Raw genomic sequence first — 22,523 nt, forward strand, 5'->3', positions numbered from 1 at the left:
TGGTTCTGAGTAAATGGAGGATTCAGAGAACTGAAAGAGCAAATGGACAGAAGAACAAAAGGATGAGTTTGGGAAATTGTGTATAGTTCAACTTTAACTAGAGGTAAATATAATATTGAAGTAGCAGAGATTCAGTATAGAGAGACTGGACATGGAGGGCCTCAGAGCCACAAAGTCCTGACTTTGCCACATTTTGGCTATATGACTCTGGCTAAGTCACTTAAATAAGCGACTTAATCTTTTAGAGTACTGAAGTAAACGTAGGAGAGAAAAAATTGACCTGGACTGGTACAGGGCATCTCTTCATCTGAGGTTTTCCCATTAAAATGAAATTATAACTCTAGTTCTTATCCTTTATCCTTATAGTCTTTTATATAATATTACATTTTAAAGGCCTAAAGCATGATGTTTCTTGGCTTTTCTGCCTTCTCTAAGATTCTGCCCAAAATCCACCTTCTGCAGGAGGCCTTTCCTGGTTCTTTTCCTGTCTTTCCATTGTTAGTTTTTTCCTTCTAAGACTACTATCTTTCATTTATAGTTCTATTTACATGGTTATTTGCATCTTGTTTCTAATCAAAAAGGACAGTGGAATCACTGCCTATTGAACTTCTCTATAACTGACTGACAATTCTAGCAATTTTGTCTTTCACTTTCTCTGCAAATTCTTTCCAGTAAATTTGCCTTTTTCTAAGAAGTAATCTGAAGTGAGTTGATCACATTTTAAATGATGAGGAGCTTAGATTGTAAAGACAGCGAATAAGACAGGTTGAAGCTAATAGAAGTGTGGAAATGGCAGATGTTCTGAGGCCTTTGGGAGCAACATCACTCGTTTGTCATTTGTGCCCAACAAGAAATTGAAAAGTGGTCTGGGGGTGATGGAGGGGACATTAAAAGGCTAACATGGGTTAATAGAACCAAGACTTCCCTATTTTCAACCCCATCAATTTCCCTCAAAAACTGATTAGTACAGCTCCCAGCCTTATCTCATAAAATAGTCCAAGTTTTGGAGAACATTCTGTAATTACTTGTGTGATGTGAGTTTTACATGTAACACAGAATTAGGGCAAAAATGGATTTTATAATTCTGTCAGTTGCTCTAATGCTCAGAATACCATTCCTGAGCAGAAAGGAGGTATAAATCCAGCATTCCAGTGTGGGACAGAATAAAAATGAAGTAAATTATTAATGTATTTTTTCTTACTTAACATTTAATTTGGTTAGTTGGTTTAATCATGAGTTTATCTGGTTGGTTTTAACCTTTCTTCCTTCTAGGCTAAGTGGGAAAAAAACAGTATCTGGAAAGAAATAGGTTATCCTGCAGCTTTTGAAATTAATGAATGCAAAAACATTTATTAAGCACTTAACTATGAGCAAAGGATTGTGCTAAAGGTTACACAAACAGAAAAGCAGAGACAGTCTTTGCTCTAAAAGAGCTCAAGTTATAATTGGGGGAATGGGGGTACCCACAGAGGAGGTTTCAATTGCAATACATAAAGAAATGTCCACATGGTCCTTATGGTACATCAGCAAATTAGATAGTGGTGTATCTTCTCTTGATGGGCCCATAGATGAATCTTAGGGGAGTTTTGGGATCTGGAGATGGAGATATATAATTTTAGGATTTTTCATAAATTTAGAAAAGATCTTAGAGACAAGCCAGTTTAATTGCATTATTTTACAAAAATGGGAACTGAGTTCATCAGAAGTCAATGACTTGGTCAAGCTGAGGCAGGTCATAAGTAGCAGAGTTAAGGATGTGACCCCAGATCTTCTGATTCCCAGTCCAATGGCTTTTATTTTCCAAATAATTTAAAGACTATTGGGGCTTGAGTGTTAGCTCCACTGCTACATCCTTAGGATTCCAGAGTCTTTTTTATCTATTTAGCAGCTGAGCTTTGTTTTAGATGATGTCTCCTCTGATTAAGAGATCAATTTCTATGATGATTTTTCTCTGTCTATCTCTAGTGCTTAGCACTAGGAATGTGCCATGTAATAAATGCTTTAGATGTTTTCATTTATGTATTCAAAGAATTTGGTCTTCTGTATAAAAGATTGATTTAGCAAGATTTGATATTATTAATAGATTTTGTTGTTTAGTTATTTTCATTCATATCTGACTCTTCATGACTCCATTTATGATTTTCTTGGCAAAGTTGCTGGAGTAGTTAGCAATTTTCTTCTCTAGCTCATTTCATTAGATGGGAAAACCAAGACAAACGGGAGTAAATGATTTGCCCAGGAGCACACAGCTAGTAAGTATCTGAGGCTAGATTTGAAATTAGATCTTCCTGATTCCAGGCCCAGCATTCTATCCATTGAACCACTTTACTGTCCACCTGACATATCATTTTGAGCTATAGTTTTATTTGTCATAATATATAATTTTTGTATTAATTAATTTGTGATAAATTTCTTTAAGAACAAGTAAATTGTACTAATGGGGTTTTCAGGTCCCTTTCAACCTGAGCATTCTATGATTTTTATAATACTGACCACTCCTGTTTTAGGGATATGTTCTGGAGGCTTTCTGAAGAGACCTGTACTTGCCTGCTGATCCAGCTCACAGATGTAAGATTCCCAAAACATTAGCTCAGAAGCCCTGAGCTAATATTAACCAATGTTCTACTTCTATAAAAATATAAACTACATAGACACTATGTTTTATAGTTTGGAGACTGGCTTTCAGTTACATCAGAAATTCACTCCCTTGATTAACTTTGTATTCTAATGCAAAGACAAGTACACAAAGTGCCATGATACAAATGAGATAAGTGCAAAGAAGAAATCCAGTAGCATAGTCAGGTTAAGAAATAGGAATTGAGAATCATCAAAGATAGTTATAATTCAGATATCTAAAAATAAATAGTTTACTATAGATTCATTATGGGAAATAGTGCAAAATAAAGCTATACAGATTGGAGCCAGGTGATGGAGGAGTTTGAATGTTAGAGTCATGAGGTTGTGTACTTCATTTGGTAAGCAATAGGAAGCCATTTGAAGGTTTTAAGGAAAAGAACAATTTCATATAAATGCATACATGCATACATATATACAGCATACACATATGTATAGAGAGTATCTCAAGATTTCAAAGCAGGTTTGAAATTTAATAATTCCACAAGGATAAATTATTTAAAAATTTAAAAAATACTTAATCTTGCATATTTTGAACAATATATTTAGAATTTTAGCTTTAATTAGTTTCTAAGTGATCCTTTCTTGCATTAGTAGATATATAAAGGAAATCCTTTTGCTTGTCCCCTTGGTTACCTAATCTTTTTTTGTTACATTTTTCTTGTGAATGAGTAGCTAGATGTCATAGTGTATAGAGTACCAGCTCTGGAATCAGAAGGACATCTGAGTTTAAATCCTGCCTCAAACACAGTACTCACTAGTTATGTGACCCTGGTCAAGTCATTTATCCTAATTGCCTTGTTAAAAAAATTACTGAAAACATTTTTTCTTGGGAAGTCACATCAAAATTGTTATGCATGCACTCAAAATGTATTCTTTATGATTGATTCTAAAGCTAGAATTATAACTGTAGTCCTTTTAGTCCCTGAGCAGCAGCTGATGAAAATTTTTATAAAGTTTAAAAATTGACTCGAGAGGCATATAGCACAAGGTGGTGATTATATTGAATTTTAGTATGAAACATCAATATTTTAAACATTTATATAATTAGCCTTTCAAAATTTTTTGAGGTAAATTTGTGGTCATGGTTCTAAAGTTATTAAGGCTTAGAATTACACTGAAACTTTTAGTATTCTCTGTGTTTTAATTTACATCTATATCTATAGTTACATCTATATTTATACCTGCATTTTCTCTATCTACATTTATGTCTATTTCTATGTTCACATATATCTACACTGATATTGTTATTGGCATTTATGAAAGTTAACTCTGACATTAGAGTGTAGGAAAAACTAGAGATGGGAGATATAGTCAAAGTAGGAATATCAAGAAGGAAGCTATTATAATAATTAATAATAACTGACTACTAATATATCACTTTAAATTTACAAGTGGTTTGCTATATTATCTTTGAGTCTCATAATAAACTTGTGAGGCAATTACTACAGATATTATTCTCATTTTTCAGGAGAAACTATGAGTTCGAGTTACTTATTCATAGTCACAAAGCTAGTAAGTTTCAGAGGAAGGATTTGAGACTGAGAAGATATTTTTCTGTTTCTCTGACTCCAGCTCCACTATTCTAAACACTATCACACTTTAACACTGCTTGATTAAAGTAGTTACAAAATGGTAGTTAAGAGGATGGGACAGATGTGAGTTTGAGGTGATAGAAATGATAAGACTTGGCAACTGATTTCTATTATAGGCTGAGGGAAAGGGAATGATCAAAGATTTCTACAATTGTTTTTATAATATATAGTATAAATATAAATGTAAAAATATAATATAAAATATATGATTTTATAAGCCTGGAAGTCTTAGAGTATGGTTTCAAATCTAGATAAATGAGTCATTATCAGAATTAGGAAAATCAGGGAGTGAGATCACGGGGAAAAATACAATCAATTGGGTTTTAGATATATTGAATTTAAAATGACAGTGGGATATCCAAATGTAACTATACAGAAGGCCATTGGAGATGTGGGTTTGGGGTTCAAGACACAGGACTGGGTTGAAGGTAGAGATATGAGTCATTTGCCTATGCAGATCATAATAATTAAAGTTATAAAGCAGAAACAAAGATGAACATTGAATTATAGGCAAAAAAACATTTAGAGGACTAGACAAAGAAGCAGACAGAACAAAATGCAAACTGGATAGATAAGTGGAAAACCAGGATAGTGTCAAGGAAGTTTAGGGAATAAAGAATTTGAAGGATGAAAGAGTAGTCAAAAGTGTCGAATGCTACAGAGAGGTTAAAGAGAATGAAGATTGAGAAATGGCCATTGGACATGGCAATTAGGTTGTCATTTACGACTTGAAAGTGCAGTTTCAGTTGAGTGGACGGCAGAAACTATATTTCAGGTGGTTAGAAGCAGCAGCCAGAAAATTTGACAGTGAAATAGAGAAATTGAATAGTGGGTAGAAGAAGCAGCTGTGTCAAGAAATATAGTTTTAAGATCAGAAAGACTGCATGCTTTTAGGCAAAAGGAAAGGAGATAATAACAGGGAAATACTTAAGATGCTAAAGAAAGAGGAGGCATAATTGAAGAAGCAAAATCCTAGTAGAGGTGGGAGTGAATGAGATTGTTACGCTAGATAGAAGGATTTGACCCTGACAATGTGGAATTATGGGATTTTCTGAAACTGCAGAGAAGGAAGAAAGAATGATTGATGATCAAAGATATGTGAAAATGAAAAGATGAGGAGAGTTCACTTTAGGTAGCCCACATCTTCTCTGTTATGTATGGGATAAAGTCATAATAAAAAGAAAAATAAGAATAGAATCATGAAAAATAAAGGTGGTTTAGAAATTTAATGCAGGGAGAAAATAAAATAACCAACACATGCAGAAGAGAGCAGAAAGAGTCCCCTTAAAGTTACATCTTGTCCAAACTCCTTCACTTAACTTGTTTTTTCATCTTATCCCTTCATTAAATGGAAAATAAAAAAGAATAATGATACTGATAAAAACAAAACACATCCTATTTCTGTATACTTAGAACTCAACACAGAGGAATATTGTAATAATATATTTTGTATATATTTTTGAATATCAAATTTAATTTATAGTTATTGATGAATTGAAAAAATGTTGTGATTTCTTTTTTGGGGGTATTCCTAATCTTTGATGCAAGATTTAGCTTCCAATGTGGAAAACACCTTCAACTGATACAACCCATAATTTATACTTTCTAGTCTTAGTGAGTTTGGGCCACTGAGAAGGTAGATGTTTCACTAAACTTTATATTTTATAACATAAGAGGGGCAGTCAGAATATGGAAGGATCGGTTAACTTTATCTTACAAAGAATAGTTGAAGGAATTTAGGATATTTAACTTGGAGATGACTAAGAGGAAACATGATGTCTTCTTTCAAGTATTAGAAAGGCTGTCAAGTGGAAAAGGAAATTTATTCTGTGTTACTGAAGAAGGCATAATTAAAACCAAAGAATAGACCCATAGTAGTTCTATGGGTCAAAGGTCAAATATTGAAGACTTGAAAATCTAAACTCTCAATTTTTCATAAAACTCTGGCCTTCTCTGTACTCTCCCAGTTTGCTTCTATCTTTATAAATATTATGATTATATATTATGATTATAGGTGTTTCTAAAAAGCCAATATAATCTTTATCCACATTAATATTCAGATAAAGAAATATCATGAACCTTCTGAATCTGTACTTTATCTGAAGTGTGGTACTGTTTTCTATCCCAGGTGATATTTTTTAATAAGAACAACAAACTATATTTTATAACATAAGAGGGGCAGTCAGAATATGGAAGGATCGGTTAACTTTATTTTACAAAGAATAGTTGAAGGAATTTAGGATATTTAACTTGGAGATGACTAAGAGGAAACATGATGTCTTCTTTCAAGTATTAGAAAGGCTGTCAAGTGGAAAAGGAAATTTATTCTGTGTTACTGAAGAAGGCATAATTAAAACCAAAGAATAGGTGGAGGTTTCAGAAAGTTGGATGCCAGCTCAAAAAGGAGGATTGATGTAATGAGATGTCTAACAATGAAAAGATAATTTAAAGTGGATCTTTCATTACCACAAACCAGGGATATTGTGGAGGAAAAAATTGCATTGAATGGGAGATCAGGGCAGGTGACTTCTAATATCCCTGACAACTATGAGTGGAAAGGGCACTAGATTTGGAGTCAAAAGACTTGAATTCCAGTCCTTGTTCTGGCTCTTAACTGTGTTATGGTCGGCAAATTGCTTTAACTGGATTTGTAAATTTCATTTGTAAAATAGGAACAATATAACATTAAATCACATGGTTGTTGGAGGATTAATTGAAATAATGTACAAAATGTTTATAAATTGTAAAGTTCTATATCAATGTGAAATATTATATTTAATAATTCTTTATGTTTTGGTTATTTTATGGTTTAAAATTCTTTCATAAACATTTTATTTGATCTATATCTCTATCATTATATCATCAATCACTCTGTCTTTTGTCTCCATTTTCTTTCGAGGCAACTATCTTTGGAAATAAGGGACAGAACTCTTCTTATTCTCATTTTGTAGGTAAGGAAAGTGAAGTTTAGAAATTTGTGCAAAATCAATCAGTTCCTAAGTGGCAGAACTGGGTCCTACGTTTACTTAAGGAAATCTTGTAGACTGGCCTAGAAATGGAAGGGAAACAGCACGACCTGTCAAGGGAGAGTGGAATATGACAGCACTTAGGTTAGACCATGCAACGGTCTTTCTTTTGCTTTCTCCGCGCTGGGCGGCTGAAGAGCCCACGGGCTGCAGGAGTTTGTCGCTTGTTTATCTTCCCTGCTAAAATCCTGCGTCTTCTCTTCTTGAGACCCCCGAAACGAAACCGTCTAGTTGGAATCCTGCTAGTCCATTTGAAGACACCAACAAGACGAACCAAAAAGCCAAGGGAAAGTTCACGCTTACTCTGAATGTTCTGAATGTTCATCCTTAAAATGCTTTCCTTTTCAACTTTAGTAAATCATTTCCCTTAGCCACTAGATGGCGATATGCGTCTACATCTATAAGAGCACAACAGCCACAACCTCTGTATTAAAGGATAGTATATAATCTCCTCCACCCCCCCTTTTTTTTTTTCAGGGATGCATTTTATACAAATATCACACCCAATCGCGCTGCTAACATCGTTCCTTATGTGAAAACGAGTTACTTCTACATTTTCAGGCAGCACAATACCGAATGATGTTCCTATGTGTATGTTTTTTTTCTCTATTTCACTTCTCATTCTTAGTTCAGGAAATAGTGTAATCATATCAAGAATGAGGTCCGGAAGGGATTTCAGAAACAATCTATTTTTTTCTTTTATCAAAGAGAAAGTTGGCGACCGGAGGGGCCAAAAACACGTATAAGGAAGGTCATACCGGTAATTAGGAGCATAGCCAGGACTAAACCCTTCTAATATACCGGCTCCTATTTCTGAGCTCTCTCTGTTATGTCGTGTTTCTAGGCTCTAACTTAATGATTATCCTCCCTGTTAAAGACTCTGCTGTTAGGATTGGATGATTAAAATTCCTGTTTGAGGCTGGCTGGTTTTGTGGCGAAGATAGCCACACTGTGACTTTTATTCTTGACAGTGATTAAAAGTTGATACATAATTTTTTCTTTGGTAAAGATAACTTGTTTGTGTGTATGTGTGAGGGGGAGTGTTGTGTAACTTTTCATAAAAATTAGAATTCAGCTGCAAAAAATGCAAAGGGATCCATTCCTTCCCCATTGTTATAGCTTTCAAAGAGCTAAGAATGTAAACTTCAAGTAATGCCCTGTGACAGACCCAAAAGAGAGCAATGACAGAATGTCTTTTGGTCCATTCCTATGAATTAGACAAGAACATATCAACTGAATTATTATTTGCTACAGTTTAAAATTGTTTGCTTGAGGATAAAGGAAAATGCAAAGGCAGATTGCAAATGCATGCAGAAAATTCTGTCTCTTGTCATTTGTTTCAGGTGCTCCAGCAGTTCTTGAACTCCCAAGTTCTCTTCAATTATTTCCAACATAAGTGTATAATATTTGTGACCATATGTCCTTCTATCCCTTAAAAATCAATATTTACTTTGAATGGACACAAGGGACTATGTTATTCTTCTTCTGCATCTTAAAAAAAACTAATAATGAAAATTTTCTTTCTATTACACATATTTTAAATAAGATCAATGACACTGAAATCTAAAGAAACTCACTTTGGAAACCTTAAAGTGCTATTGAACTGTTAACAACAATTTCAAGAGTAACCAAAATACCAATACTACTTCACTGATTTTTCCCCCTCCCTAGCTAGACTATCAATCTTTGAATACTGGGGAAAATATGAAAATAAGTATCTATATCCAAGAAATTTATTGATTCTACATCTGTAAGATAGAAAGAAAAATATAGATGAGGAAGTGGAAGTTCAGAGAAGTAATTTGGCTATACTCATAAAGAAACTTATTTGTCAATTTTCCTTGACATTTTCTAAATGATGATAGCTTTATCATCAAGAGGCAACTAGGTGGTGCAATGAATAGAGTATGAAACTTATATTCATTCAAGTTCAACTCCTGCTTCAGACATTTACTAGTTTGACTTTGGACAAGGTAACCCAACTTCTTTTATCCTCAGTTTCTTCATTTGTAAAGTGAAGATGATAATAGCAAATGACTCATGAGACTGTTGTGAGGATTAATGAAATAACATATTTACAATGCTTTGCAAACCTTAAAGCACTATATAAGTTGACTTATTTAGAGTGTTCAGCAATTTATTGGGCTCTAGAGAGGAGAAAAGGTCAAATAGGACCAGCTGCCCAGTGTCCTCTATTCTTTAATTTCTTATGCTCTACTTAGTAAATCTTCCAACTCAGCCCAGAATCTCTGTTCTTCCAGAAAACTCGTAAGGGGCTAGTGCTTAGGAAAGTTTTGCATCACTTGAGTTTTAATCTGAAATCATTTATCTTCAAGTCAGCAACAATTAGCTGTTTCTATCAGCCATTTATCATGACTTGGAGGAGAATGTATTTTCCCAAGAGGAGAGCTATACTTTTCATGGACCAAGCCAAGAAAAGCTAGAGCAGGTCAGAGGAGATGCGGGAAAATAAATCTCCTGACTTACTCCTGGTATATGAAGTGAGGCAACAAGGTGACACAATTGGTATAAACCCATGTTTTATGCTATACAAATTCCACAGTTCTATTTTTCTTCCTTTATATATTTTTTTTTGCCTGGGTAGATGTGCATCCTTTTAAATAGAACAATAGTTATGTGTGATAAGAATAAATAAATATTCATTACCTAACATATTTATCCCAAGAGCAAAGCTGAAATAGGATTTTAATCCTGTTTAGCTCTTAATTAGCTGTCTACCCATGGAAATTTTCTTCATCAGGCAGTGGTGCCTCAGTTCTTTCATTTATAAAATTAAGGAGTTGGGCAAAATGACTTCTAAGGTCTTTTCTGGATTAATCAACTAATCAAGCAGTATCTTTAAAATTATATATCAGGTATCATGAAAAGTGCTGGGAATATAAAGAGAAAACATGAAACAATTCATTCCTGTGGAGCTTATTTCTTATACAGAGAGACATCACAGGCATATATAAGTAAATATAGAACCAATTTCTACAGAACAAATACAAAATAAATAAAAGGCAGCTTAATTCAAGTTTATTTTGGAACAAGAGAATTTTGAGCTTGTGGATATCAGGAAAAACTTCATGTCCTACATGGTACCTGAGCTCTCTCTTAAAGGAATACAGGGATTCTAAGAGACAAGAGTGAGCAAATTGCATTCTAGGCAATGATGGGAGAGGGAATGCTAAATGTGTGAGGATCAGAGAGTTCAGTTTGGTTGGATCATATCATGTGAGAAATGGAGTTATATATAATAAAGATAGAAAGCCAGGTTGTGAGGGGTTTTAGAAGTCAAACAGAAATGTTGATATTTTATCCTAGAGGCAATAAAGAAACACTGAATTTTATTGAATAAGGGAGGAACTTGGCCAGATCTTTGCTTAAAGCAAATCATATATAGAAGATGGAATCTAATAGGGAGTGACTTGAAGCAGAAACCAATTAGAAGCCATTACATTAGTCTAGGTGAGAGAGGATTGGAACTTAAACTAAGGTTGAAGTTATATGAGTAGAAAAAAAGTGTTTAGATTGAGAGAAAAAGATTGCATGGGTAGAAACATCAATGCTTAGCAACTTGATCAAGGTGAGAGAGAATGAAAGGGTTGAGTCAAAAAGATTGTGTACTTCTGAGAACCAACAGTGATAGAAATGACCCTATGGCTCTAATGTCAGACGTAGTCAGCATGAGAGCAGTAGAGCAGGCACAGAATTTACTATAGGCTAGTGGTAGATGATACTGACTTGATGATAAATTGAGGATAAGGAATACAATACTATTATAATGTTCTTTTCATTAAAATTTTTTACTAGAGCACTTAAATGATACCTGTCAAATAAACTGCTTGGACTGGAATAAACTTAAGAGAGGATACACACTAGATCTATGAGTTTAAAGCCAAATCTCCCAAATTTGGTACAAATAAATGTTTAGCTTTGCTCGAGATGAATCTTAGTCAAACATATCCCCTATCTACAACTAGTTAGTCAGTTAAGCAGTCACTATTCTTGAGGAAATGCAGTGATTATGGAACCAATGTGGAAATTTGTAATATATTTTCTCCTTTGGAGGGTCAACTTTAAGGACTTTCTTTCACAATTGAGATTTAGTGTCTTGCCCAGGGTTACACAGCTAGTAAATATCTGAAGCCAGATTTATACTCAGGTCCTCCTGACTCCAGGGCTAGTGCTCTATCTACTGCCCTACCTGTCCTCTCAGTTCTAAATTTGGATCTTATGAATTTACATAGGGAATTTAGTCAAAACATGACATCAAGTTATTTTGTGGCCATTGAAGTATCTAAAAAGGTGCAAATAATTCATTTTGGGAAAATGTGCTTCCAGAAAAACTGATTGAAATAACTATATTTCCTTCTCTTTGATTGTCAGTTTCAATACAATCATTTTATTTAATTAGAGGATGCCAGAATATTGTAAAGCGTGTGCTGCTGTTTCCTCTCCGTGCCCCCTCTACTGTGCTTTTTGAGGCCTAACTTATATTTAGGATTGTGCACTTAATAGAAGATTGATCTAAGTCAATTTCAAACAATGCTATATTTTGGCTTTCAAACTACTTTTTTTCAAATATTTTCATGAAAAAAATTTATTTCTGGTTCCCAAACTTGAGTTTCCTATTTGCAAATGCCTCTTGGATATCTCTACACAGACATACATATATAATATATAACCTATATACATAGACATACATTTTATATATATATTCTACATACTTAAACACACATATACATACATTTAAATATATGTATGTATGCAATATACACCCACCCACACATATATATATCAAACAAAAATCTTCTCTAAATCTTTTCCCTCTTCTCGTGAGCCTTGATAGTTTCTACATATGTCACCTTCATCCTTTCCAGGTATGTAGTCTTGGAGTCATTTTCATCTCATCCCTTTTATTCACCCCCAACTGATGGCCAAATCCTGCTTGTTTTATTTTTATGACAGGGCTGGAATCTCCCTGTTCTCTTCTTTCTAGTCCCACTGTCAACGGCCTAGTTCCAACACATATTACCTCTGGCAGGAACTATTGTAACAACCTCTTAACTCCTCTCCCTCCCTTTAGCTCACAATAAAAACCTTTACAGCACTGCCAAAGTAATCTTCTTAATGCACCAATGTAGTCATGTCCCTCCCTACATCCCACTGCCAACAGGATAAAACACAAACTCTTTACCCTGATGTTTAAGGGTCTGAACAGTCTGATTTCAACCTTATTTTATATTATTCCTCTTTATATACTCCATGTTCTAGACAATCTGGACAATTAGTCTTTCATCCATCGCCTCCAGCCCTCTCTCACTTGGGACCTTGGTTCAGGCCTTCGCCCAAGCTTGGAAAGGACTCCTTTTCCATTTCTGTCAATTAAAACCGTTTTTTTTCCCCAAGGACTTGCTCTAGTGTCACGTCCTTCATGAAGTGTACTCTCATTCTTTCAGCTAGAAGTAATCCCTTTCTTTTTAGACTTTTTTTGTTTCAATTCAATTAAAACTATTTTTTCTTTTTTAAATTTGTTAAAAGGGATGACTCACTGGATAGAAGTAGGGGGAAAGAAATATTTGGAAATAAGGTAACATAAAAATGAAAGATAGCAACATATATTATGTTTTATTTTCCTACTTGTACATAAACTATATATAAAGTACTTTGCATACCTTGTAATATATGAATAGATATTAATTTTTTACTGCAGGTATGGTATCAGAAGTATAGTATAGAGGAAGGTATACTAGATTTGGAGTCAGAAAGGCCAAAGTTCAAATTCTGACTCTAATATTTTACTACTTGTATGACCCTTTGCAAATTATTTAATCTCTTGACTTCCTCATTTTCAAATCATTTTCCCTATATATAAAAAAGAGATATTGGTAGAACCAAAGTGGCGTAATTTTGTGAGAGTCAAATGAGGTAATCTATGTTGAATTCTTTATTTGGGAATCCATAAACTAAAAAAAAAATCAGTGACTGAATTTCAATATGTATTTCCTTTATAATCATATATTTTATTTGTGTATTTAAAAGCTTTATTTGAAGAAGGGGTGCATGGGTTTCATTAGAGTACCAAAGGGGGCTACCATACAAAAACTTAAAGACCTCTAGTATACCTAAAGTGTCAAATAAAAGTAAGCTTTTATAGCAATATTATTATTAAACTTGTTGAAGGCAAGGTTTGTGCTTTATTTTTTGTTTTCTAGTATCAGCACAATGCCTTGTATATGATAAATGTTTAATATATGTTTGTTGCACTGAATTCTCAAAGTAGTTGAGGATGGCAAATCTGTAGCTAGGAAGAATATAGAAAAGATTCAATCAAATATTCATTAAGAAACAAACGAGCAAACTATTGCTGCATTTGTAGCTAGGCCTGATGAGTGATATTTGATTCTAGGAGATTTATCTGTACCTAGTTTAAATTATTTGTGGACTTGTGAAAGATTTTTAGGAAGACATAAGATAAAAAATTCCAGGTCTAGAGATCAGTTGGTCCCTCCTACACAACACCTTTGATCTTTACTTTCTACTGAATTATATAATCACATAAAATTGCTTTAGTTTTTTGTTCATAATGACAATCACTATAGCCATGATTGAACTATCCTCTAAGTAGGTAATGACTGTTGCTGAAATTATAGAGGAAAATCCACCATATGAGATCATAATTATGGATTTAAAGGGCACCTTGTAAGGAATTTATCCCATTTTTCTTTTACAGAGAGGTTCAGAAACTTGGGGAAGATCACAGAGTTACTAAGTGATAGCACTAGTATTTGATCTAAGGTTCTTTGATTCTAAATGCAGTGGTTGTTTTCCAGTGATGATATAGAAAAGAGGATTAAAAAGGACTGGAGTATTCTTAGATGATGTAGATATGAATGGCATTCATATTGAAGATTTCTCATATTGGCTGCTAACATCTAATATTAGGAAAACAAAGATTTCCTCCAAACTCCATAGCATTGCCATGGTTAGGGCAGTCTGATCTTTCCTATGGTCCTATGATCCTATGGGACTGGCTACCCATCATGATCAGCCCTATATTCAGATCTCTCTCTCTCTCTCTTTCTCTCTCTCTCTCTCTCTCTCTCTCTCTCTCTCTCTCTCTTTATATATCTATATCTATATATCTATATGCTGTATATCTAGAGGGGCCTTCAAAGGCCCTGCTTATCCCTCAAATAACTTTCTCACTGTTCTGCTTTCCTTCCTTTCATTCTCATGTTAATTATTTTCTTAGAGTGATCAAATTTAGAAAGGGAAGTGAATTTATAGATCATCTCATCCCATCCCCTCATTTTACACTTTCATCAGAGAGGTGAAAATGACTTGTTTTAGGTCATATGGGTAATCAAGTCCTGGTTCAAGCCCTTTTGACTTAGGCCTTCAGTACAGTGCTCTATCATGGTATATCAAGCTGGTTTTCAATTAATTTCTTAGATCAAAGGTTTTGGAGCATGAAAATGCAATTGCTATGCATAACCTGGTGGAAGGAGAGCCAATATATTAAATTGTTAACTGACATTAATTCTTTAATACCTGTTCATTCATCAGATTAATAATTTGTGGGTTTTCTTGTTTAGGTTTAGGTTACTCACTGTCTGATTCTGATCCACTAATTAATATTGATTAACTCATTCTAGTTCTGTGATTTCATGCCTAAACAAATTCCCTAACTTCATTTCATTTCATTTTTGCATTGTCATTCTTCCTGCTTCACATGATTATGCTTGATATCAGATTCTATTTCCTATTGGTGGTATATCATCCTGAGTACTTCTACTAGATATATGTAGGGGTTACTCTGGTGGTCTGTGGGTACCAGGGAAGGATTCTTTCTTACAGGGAACATGATATTTACAGCATTTTCCCAAGGAAATCCCATGGGCTCTTTTGACATACAGTGGTCCACAGGATCACAAAGAGTCAGCCATGACTGAACAGTAACAGCAACAATAGTTTAGAGCCATTGCTAACAGAGAATAATTTTCTGAGCTAGAGAATGGCAAACTAAAAATAAGGTAATCAGAGCAGCAGCTTATTCTCCATTCTCCAAAACATTGATTTTAATCAGTTATAGTCATTTTTTGACTTGATTGTTGACAAATTCACCGGATGATGTAATTCCCCTTTCAAGTCCTGTCACATAGGTTATGAAACCTATTTTTAGTTTCAAGATATAAAAAAAGATTCTAGTTACCTTTTGTTACCGTAAGTACAAATACCTTCCATACATTATCTCATTTGATCCTTGCAACAACTTTTTTTTTTATTATAGCTTTTTATTTACAAATTATATGCATGGATAATTTTACAGCACTGACAATTGCCAAACCTTTTGTTCCATTTTTTCCCCTCCTTCCCCCACCCCCTCCCCCAGATGGCAAGTTGACCAATACATGCTTACAACAACTTTGTGAGGTCAGGTATTTCAGGTCACATTATTTCTATTAAAACAAAACAAACAATACATTTTTTATCAGTGTAGAAAGCACTGAGTAACTTATACTAATGAAGATTAACCTCTTCAACTTACTCTTAATGAGTTATCTAGGGCATTGGAAGTTTGGGTGACTTACCCCCAAAGGCACACATCCACTAAGTGGCATAGGCAGTACTGGAACCAGATCTTTCTGACTCCATGGACAGCTCTATGTGTCCAATCCCATACTGTCCCATTTAATATAGGAGATGAATTTAGAGAGAATTAATGAGTTGGCCATGGTTACACAAACTATAAAGTATAAGGAGAAGATTTCTTTTTATTCTACATTCACTGCTCTTTCCACAGCACTATCATCAGTATGAATGGAAATGTGAAAAAGTCAGTTTTTTTTACATATGATATTGGCTCTGCCTTTCTGGTCCTTAGTTTTCTCATCTGTAAAATGAGGAAGTTGAAGTTTGGTTCTCTTAACCTTATACCTTCTTTGTTTCTAGAATTTCACCTAGATTAGGTTTACTTTTCAGGAGTCACAGAAAAGCTCCCTGTTTAGGAAATTTCATTATTATTTATTTTAAGAGAAAGATGGCCAGTCTATAAATTGCAAATTCATATTGACTTTTAATAGTCTGGAAATATTTATGGCAACATTTTATAGCATGTCATCTCCTAATAGATTTGAATATAAAATACAAATAAGGAGATAGATAATATTACTCAGTTGTTTGTATACTTTTAAAAGAAGATTGATTGTTCTAATTTAAAATACCTTTCCAAATACAAAAGTAAAAATTGCTTAGTAGAGAACTTATTTGGCTTTTATGCTTTATGATTTTAAAGGCCAAAGATAACACTTCTGAAAATAACAACCTTATACTTATATAGTAATTAATGGTTTTAAAGTCCTAGTCTTCATAGTAACCCTATGAACTAAGCCATTGACATTTTATTATTCCTACTCTATAGATGAAGAAATTTAGTTAAGTGACTTGTACAAGTTCCCATAATAATAATAAGTAGCATTTATATGTTTTACAGTTTGTAAGGCATTTGCTTATCTTTTGTTATTTGATCCTTATGATAACTTTATAGGGTAGATGCTCTTTTTATCCTTATTTTAAAATGAAAGATGAGGAAAATGAAGATTATGACTCACTCATGATCACAGAGCCAGTAAGTGTGGGCCTGGGTTCTAGACAGATCTCCCTATCTAAAGCTTTTTTTGATGCAATGTGAGTGTTGATGCTGAAACTTTAACCCAGACCTTTTGATTCTAGGCAATATTTATGTTTTTAGTTTTTTATCAGTTGGAGGTTATAAAATCAATCAAGCATTGAGTACTGATTACCACCAATTATGGATCAGACACTGTTGTAAGCATGGGGATAAAAAAAAGGTGATAGTACCTCCCCTCAAGGAGTTTATATTCTATGGTGAGAGAACATTCACACATACATACACACAAAAAATAAACACAAGATAATTTAAGGGAGATACATCTGCAACAGAGGGGACTAGGAAGTGCCTCAAGTAGAAGTTGACATTAGAAGTGAGTTTTGAAGAAAATTAGAGATTATAAGAGGGTGACAAGGAAAGGAGTGCATTCTAGATATAAAGGGATAAAATGTACAAAGTCCTGGAGACAGGAGAGGGAAAGTCACAAGTATGAAAAAACAAAACAAAACAAAAAACCCATCATTTGGATTGGGCTGTTGAATGTGTGATTAGGAATAATATTTAACAAAACTGGAAAGTTAATTTGGAATCAGGGGGTACAGACTTTAAGTGACAAATAGAGACATTTGTGTTTGATATTAGAGGTAAAAAAGAGACCCTGAAGTTTATTGAACTATATACTTGTATTATATACTGTGTAATAGATTTTATGATTTAGATAACTCTAAAGAAATCAGAGATACGGGTTCTGGGAAAATTCTTACTATTTAGGATTTTTTTTCCAAAACAAATGGAAAAGAGACATGGTCCTTGATCACAATAATTAAGCAATGAAGTATTAGGCAAGAAAGAGGAAGTGACAAGAAGTATTGCACTGACTTTTAAATTTCATTCTATCTGATTTTGATATGTACTGATAAAGACACATCCTATCAATGTAATTTCTTATATAAAACACTTGGGCCATAGGCAGCATTGCACCTGTGCTCTTCCGCCTCTCCATATGCTGTATCACAGCCATTCGGATTCAGGTGACAGAAACCTTTTAGATGAAAGTTAATTAGCCAGTGTACTGCAGATCAAATCTTTCCAGTTCAATGCCAAATGGAAACATTCCAGTCCAAAGGGTGGACTTGTGCCACCCATTTCTAAGTTTCAAGATGTAATTCATTTTTTTTCCCTGAGTGGAGTAAAACAAAAACAAAAACCTCCAGCAGTCTATTAAAATCTAATGCATATTGTATATTAAACTTTATACACACCCAGGAATTCTATGTGCAATTCTGAATATGCATTTAAGGTGGAAGAAGAGAGATTAGAAATAATTTGGGAAAACAAAACAAACCCTGGAAGAACAATATAATTTGAAGTCATGAATATTCTCAATTTTGTTCTTTTCCGCTGAATTATTAGTTGGTTTACTAAAATCCTTAACTGTTTTTAGTGTTCCTATCTTTAAAATGCTATCAATGCCAATGGCACACCTATTTCACAGAAATGCTTTTCCATTTTCTTATCCCATTTACAATTCTGCTAGATCACCAAATTCATCTTGTATATGTAGTCTGAATGGGGCAACCCACCTATTGCCCTAAACAAAGATACCCATGCTGCCACCAGTCCTTTTCTTTAATTCCTAAAATTGCCCAAGAAACAAAGAGACAGACAGACAGAGACAGAGAAAGACATACACACACACACACAGAGACAGACACGCACATACAGAAAGAGAGAGAGAGAGAGAGAGAGAGAGAAGAGAGAGAGAGAGAGAGAGAGGCTATAACTCTCCATCTTTTAAAGACCTTATTGTTGTAACATTTCAGATATCTAAGACTTTAAGAATTAAATCACTTTTACTGGGTGTTACGGATTTGTTTTTTGAAATTTTCAAACATTCTTTGTTTCTAAAATCTCTAATGGTTCTGAATACAGAGTGAAAATGGAGCAATCCTCTTCTTCTTAATTAAAAAATTAAAAAATAAATAAAAAAGTCTGGGAATCTGAGCTAAACTGTCAGACTGCTTTGTCCTGCTCGCCCAAGCATCTTATTTAGAGTAGCGCACTGTTCCAGACTTGGCTTTGCCACGGAATGTTCCGGCTATATTCTTAGTACCCTACCCTTTTAATCTGAAAGTACAGTTGCTGTCCAGCGTTCTGAAACATCTTTTTTCCTTATTTCTTACTCTCGACCCACTGCCACTAGGGGGATATGTATAACCTCAAAGTTCTCACTTCCTACTAGTATGGGAGGGATCCTTACCATTACTCTTCTACTTCCACCTGTGTCCATTCAAAGCCAAAGAAACATTGCCTATCCCCTCTCAGCATTGCCTTCCCTTTCCTGTTCTCCAGTCCCCTTTGTGCTCTCACTATTAATGACCATCTCCAACTAATCCCATTTCCCTTACCTGACTCTTCCGAGGAAATTCGTAGCGCACTATACTGATTACTGGGATGTGTAAGACGGAACTGATGAACTCGAGCTCCAACATCTCCCCCTGGCTTTGGGGAAAGGCAAGCAACGCTGACACCCCTTGTACCACTACGGTGTGGCACACGCTCTGCAGGAAGGAGACGGGGTCGCTGCTCCAGGCCGAGCTCGGGGACGAGAAGGGCAGGAGAGGGAGGTCCCCGAGCCCTGCCTCAATCGCCATCACCACTTCCAGAGACAGGTTGTAAGGCAATAGTCCCGACATACGATTCAGGTTCTCCACAGCGAAGAGGAGAGCATCCCGCGGAAAGAGCGTAGACTCGCCCGCGCCTCTTGGCAGTCCAGCCCCTCTGCTGGGCAGGGCGCTCCCAATCCAGCGGCTTGGCGCCTCCGCCCCTCCGACGGAAGAGGGGGCCCTGGTCCTCCAACTTCTACCATCTGCCTCTGCCGATGCCACTGCAGCCACCGCCTCAGCCTCCGCCCTGGCCTGGCCGTCCAGGGCTCCTGCAGTTTTCCTAGCTGTGACGGGCGCCGTGGCGCCCCCGGGGTAGATGTCATTACGTTGCCCCCTCGCCCCGCTCCAGCCTTGTCCACTGCTGGTGGTGGTGTGGGTGGCTGTAGTCCAGGGTTGCAGGTGGACTGCCCCGATCCGCACTGTGTGCCCGATGCGCTTGAGAATCTGACAGGGTTGCGGGTGGGATGAGGAGCCGGGGACCCTGGCCAGGACGAGCGCACAGGGCGGCAGCAGCAGCAGACAGATCCTGCTCAGAAGCCACCACAAACTCAGTCTCCTCATTACTGAGACCCGAAGCGGGAAATCCGGGGCGCCCCAGGGAAAGCGACGCCCCCCCTCCGATGTCTCCAGAAAAGGAGAATTCCAGAGAATCTGAGTTTAGTCCACTTAGAATCTAACTCTAAGGGCTTGGCCCCTTCCTCATCGAGGTGGAGCAGCCAGATCCTCCTCGACCACTTTCCCAGCCATAAAAGTTGTCGCGGATCCTCCAGGCAGTCACTTTGGGCCGCTTTCGTCTAGAGCCGGGTGGCTCCCGGAGCCGCTCTCCACCACCTCCTCCCTTTCCTTGTCGCCCCTTACATCTCTCAGCCCCCGGCTACCACAGCACCTCCAAAGCACCTTTCACTGCCCAGGCATTCCGTCAGCCGGACCTGCCCCATCCACAGCTCTTTGGAGAACTCAGCCCAAGGCGTCTCTCAACCTCCAGGGCTGCTGGGACAAGCCGACAGCAGGATGGATGGATGTGAATCTTAAATCAACAACATCGAAGGCAAAAACAGAATCTCGGCAACTGAACGTCTAAGAACTTACAACCGGTGATCCTGGGGAAATGGGAGCAGGAAAATAATCAACCCCGAATCTCCCTCTTTATTGTTCCTTTCTGGCAACATCTGGACCTGGATAATTCCCGAGGCAGCCCTGAGGTAAATTCACCCCCTTCCTGAAGGAAAAGGGAAGCCGAATCCACCTTGCCCCTGCACAGGCTGCTGTTCTCTCACCTCGTGCTCGCTTCATTTTCCTTTACATGACTTCCCTTTCTTGCTTTTCTCCTTTCTGCCCGCTGCCACTCTTTCCTTGGTGGAATGCTGGTGCTACTGGGTAGTAAAGGGTTCTGTTAGAAGAGGCAAAGTTATCCCCGCCCGCCCGCTTGACTCGCCCAGCCCAGCTCCTGTTGCTGGAGACGTGCCTTCTGCCTGTCGCTTGGCTGCGCTAAACTCCCACTGATCGGGATCTTCTCTGGAGGGTGATCAGACGGAACGGAGCCTCTGGAACCTCCTCTCTCCTCGGAGGCTGGGATTTGTAGTCATCTAAATCTCCTTCAGAGAAGGAGAGGACTTCAGTTTTCAGAGAACCAATAGGGAGCTTCCCAAGAAGACGCGGAGGCTGAGGGCTCCTAGTCCAGCCCTCTTCCAAGGATGGTTTCAGAGAACTGTTAATTTAAATGACTTCCTGCAATAGATCATTTTCACAGGTTTTCAGAGCAAAGGGCATTTAAACAAGAATTATTTATACCTACAGACACTTTCACTTATAGACCACCAAGCAGTGTGAACTCTAAGTGGTTGGGTTCTAAATATAAGAGTCTAGTCATATATCAAAAAATGTATTTGTGACAGAAATTAGAGATATTAAAAACATGTCGACAGCCATTCAAAATGGGGTTAAATGAGAGTTAATCATTGATTTGGGTCAGCGGTCAGTTTAAAGGAGACCTCAAAATATTGTTTCTCTTTGTAGAAGTGCCAGAGCACTTCTTCCTAAAAACAAACAAAACACACCATAAAGCTGCTTATTCCTGCTAAATCTAGCCATGCAAGAGGAAATTAGCGCTAAAATTGATAGTTGCTTAATACTGAAGATGTTAAAATGCCAGTCATGTGCTTTTGGGGAAAGAAGGGTAGTCCAGGAACAGGGTAGTATCTTTCACATAGAAGACATTCTTTCTTTCTTTCTTTCTTTCTTTCTTTCTTTCTTTCTTTCTTTCTTTCTTTCTTTCTTTCTTTCTTTCTTTTTTCTTTCTTTCTTTCTTTCTTTTTTCTTTCTTTCTTTCTTTCTTCTTCTTCTTCTTCTTCTTCTTCTTCTTCTTCTCTCTTCTTCTTCTTCTTCTTCTTCTTCTTCTTCTTCTCTTCTTCTTCTTCTCTCTCTCTCTCTCTCTCTCTCTCTCTCTCTCCCTCCTCCTTCTTCTTCTTTCCTCCGCTTCCTCTTCCTCCTTCCTTTTTGTTCCAGTAATACAATGGTGGGTATTAAGGACAGGGAATTCTGAATTCTAGTTTCAGCTCTATAGAATTAAGGCTTTGCAATTTATTTCATCCAACCATGTTCTAATTTTCTAATCTATTAAAGGCTTAGGTAAACACTTGCTATTTACCTTGTAAGGCTGTTTTAATTTACAAGCTAGATATTATATTTTATTCTGGGGATTAACAAGCTAGGGTTATATGAGGATAGAGATAGGAATGGGACTTGTCCTTTCATTGGACTCCTTCTGCTCTTGCAGATTGGCACCTTCCTTGCAACTTATTTTCTCAGACAGTTACATAGGCCCTAGACCATAGAAAGGATAATTGAATTATTCATCCAGAGTCATACAGACAATTAGATTTTGAGATGGGATTTGAATCCAGCTCTTTTGCACATTGAGGCCAGCATTCTGTCCACCACCACATGTTGCCTCTCTACAGCT

General features: G+C 36.4%; 1 protein-coding gene across 1 annotated transcript in view; it reads right to left on the reverse strand.

The window, feature by feature from the left end:
• GRIN3A (glutamate ionotropic receptor NMDA type subunit 3A) overlaps positions 1 to 21,699 on the reverse strand; it is a 210,801-nt gene extending 189,102 nt beyond the window's left edge. The window contains exon 1 of the mRNA XM_051986557.1: positions 19,304 to 21,699. Coding sequence (XP_051842517.1) covers positions 19,304 to 20,122 — 819 coding nt within the window. The 5' untranslated portion in view covers positions 20,123 to 21,699. The remainder of the gene's footprint in view (positions 1 to 19,303) is intronic.
• Between the last annotated feature and the right edge of the window lie 824 nt (positions 21,700 to 22,523).

Source organism: Antechinus flavipes, chromosome 1 (assembly GCF_016432865.1).
Source record: "Antechinus flavipes isolate AdamAnt ecotype Samford, QLD, Australia chromosome 1, AdamAnt_v2, whole genome shotgun sequence".
NCBI classification, from domain to species: Eukaryota; Metazoa; Chordata; class Mammalia; order Dasyuromorphia; family Dasyuridae; genus Antechinus; species Antechinus flavipes.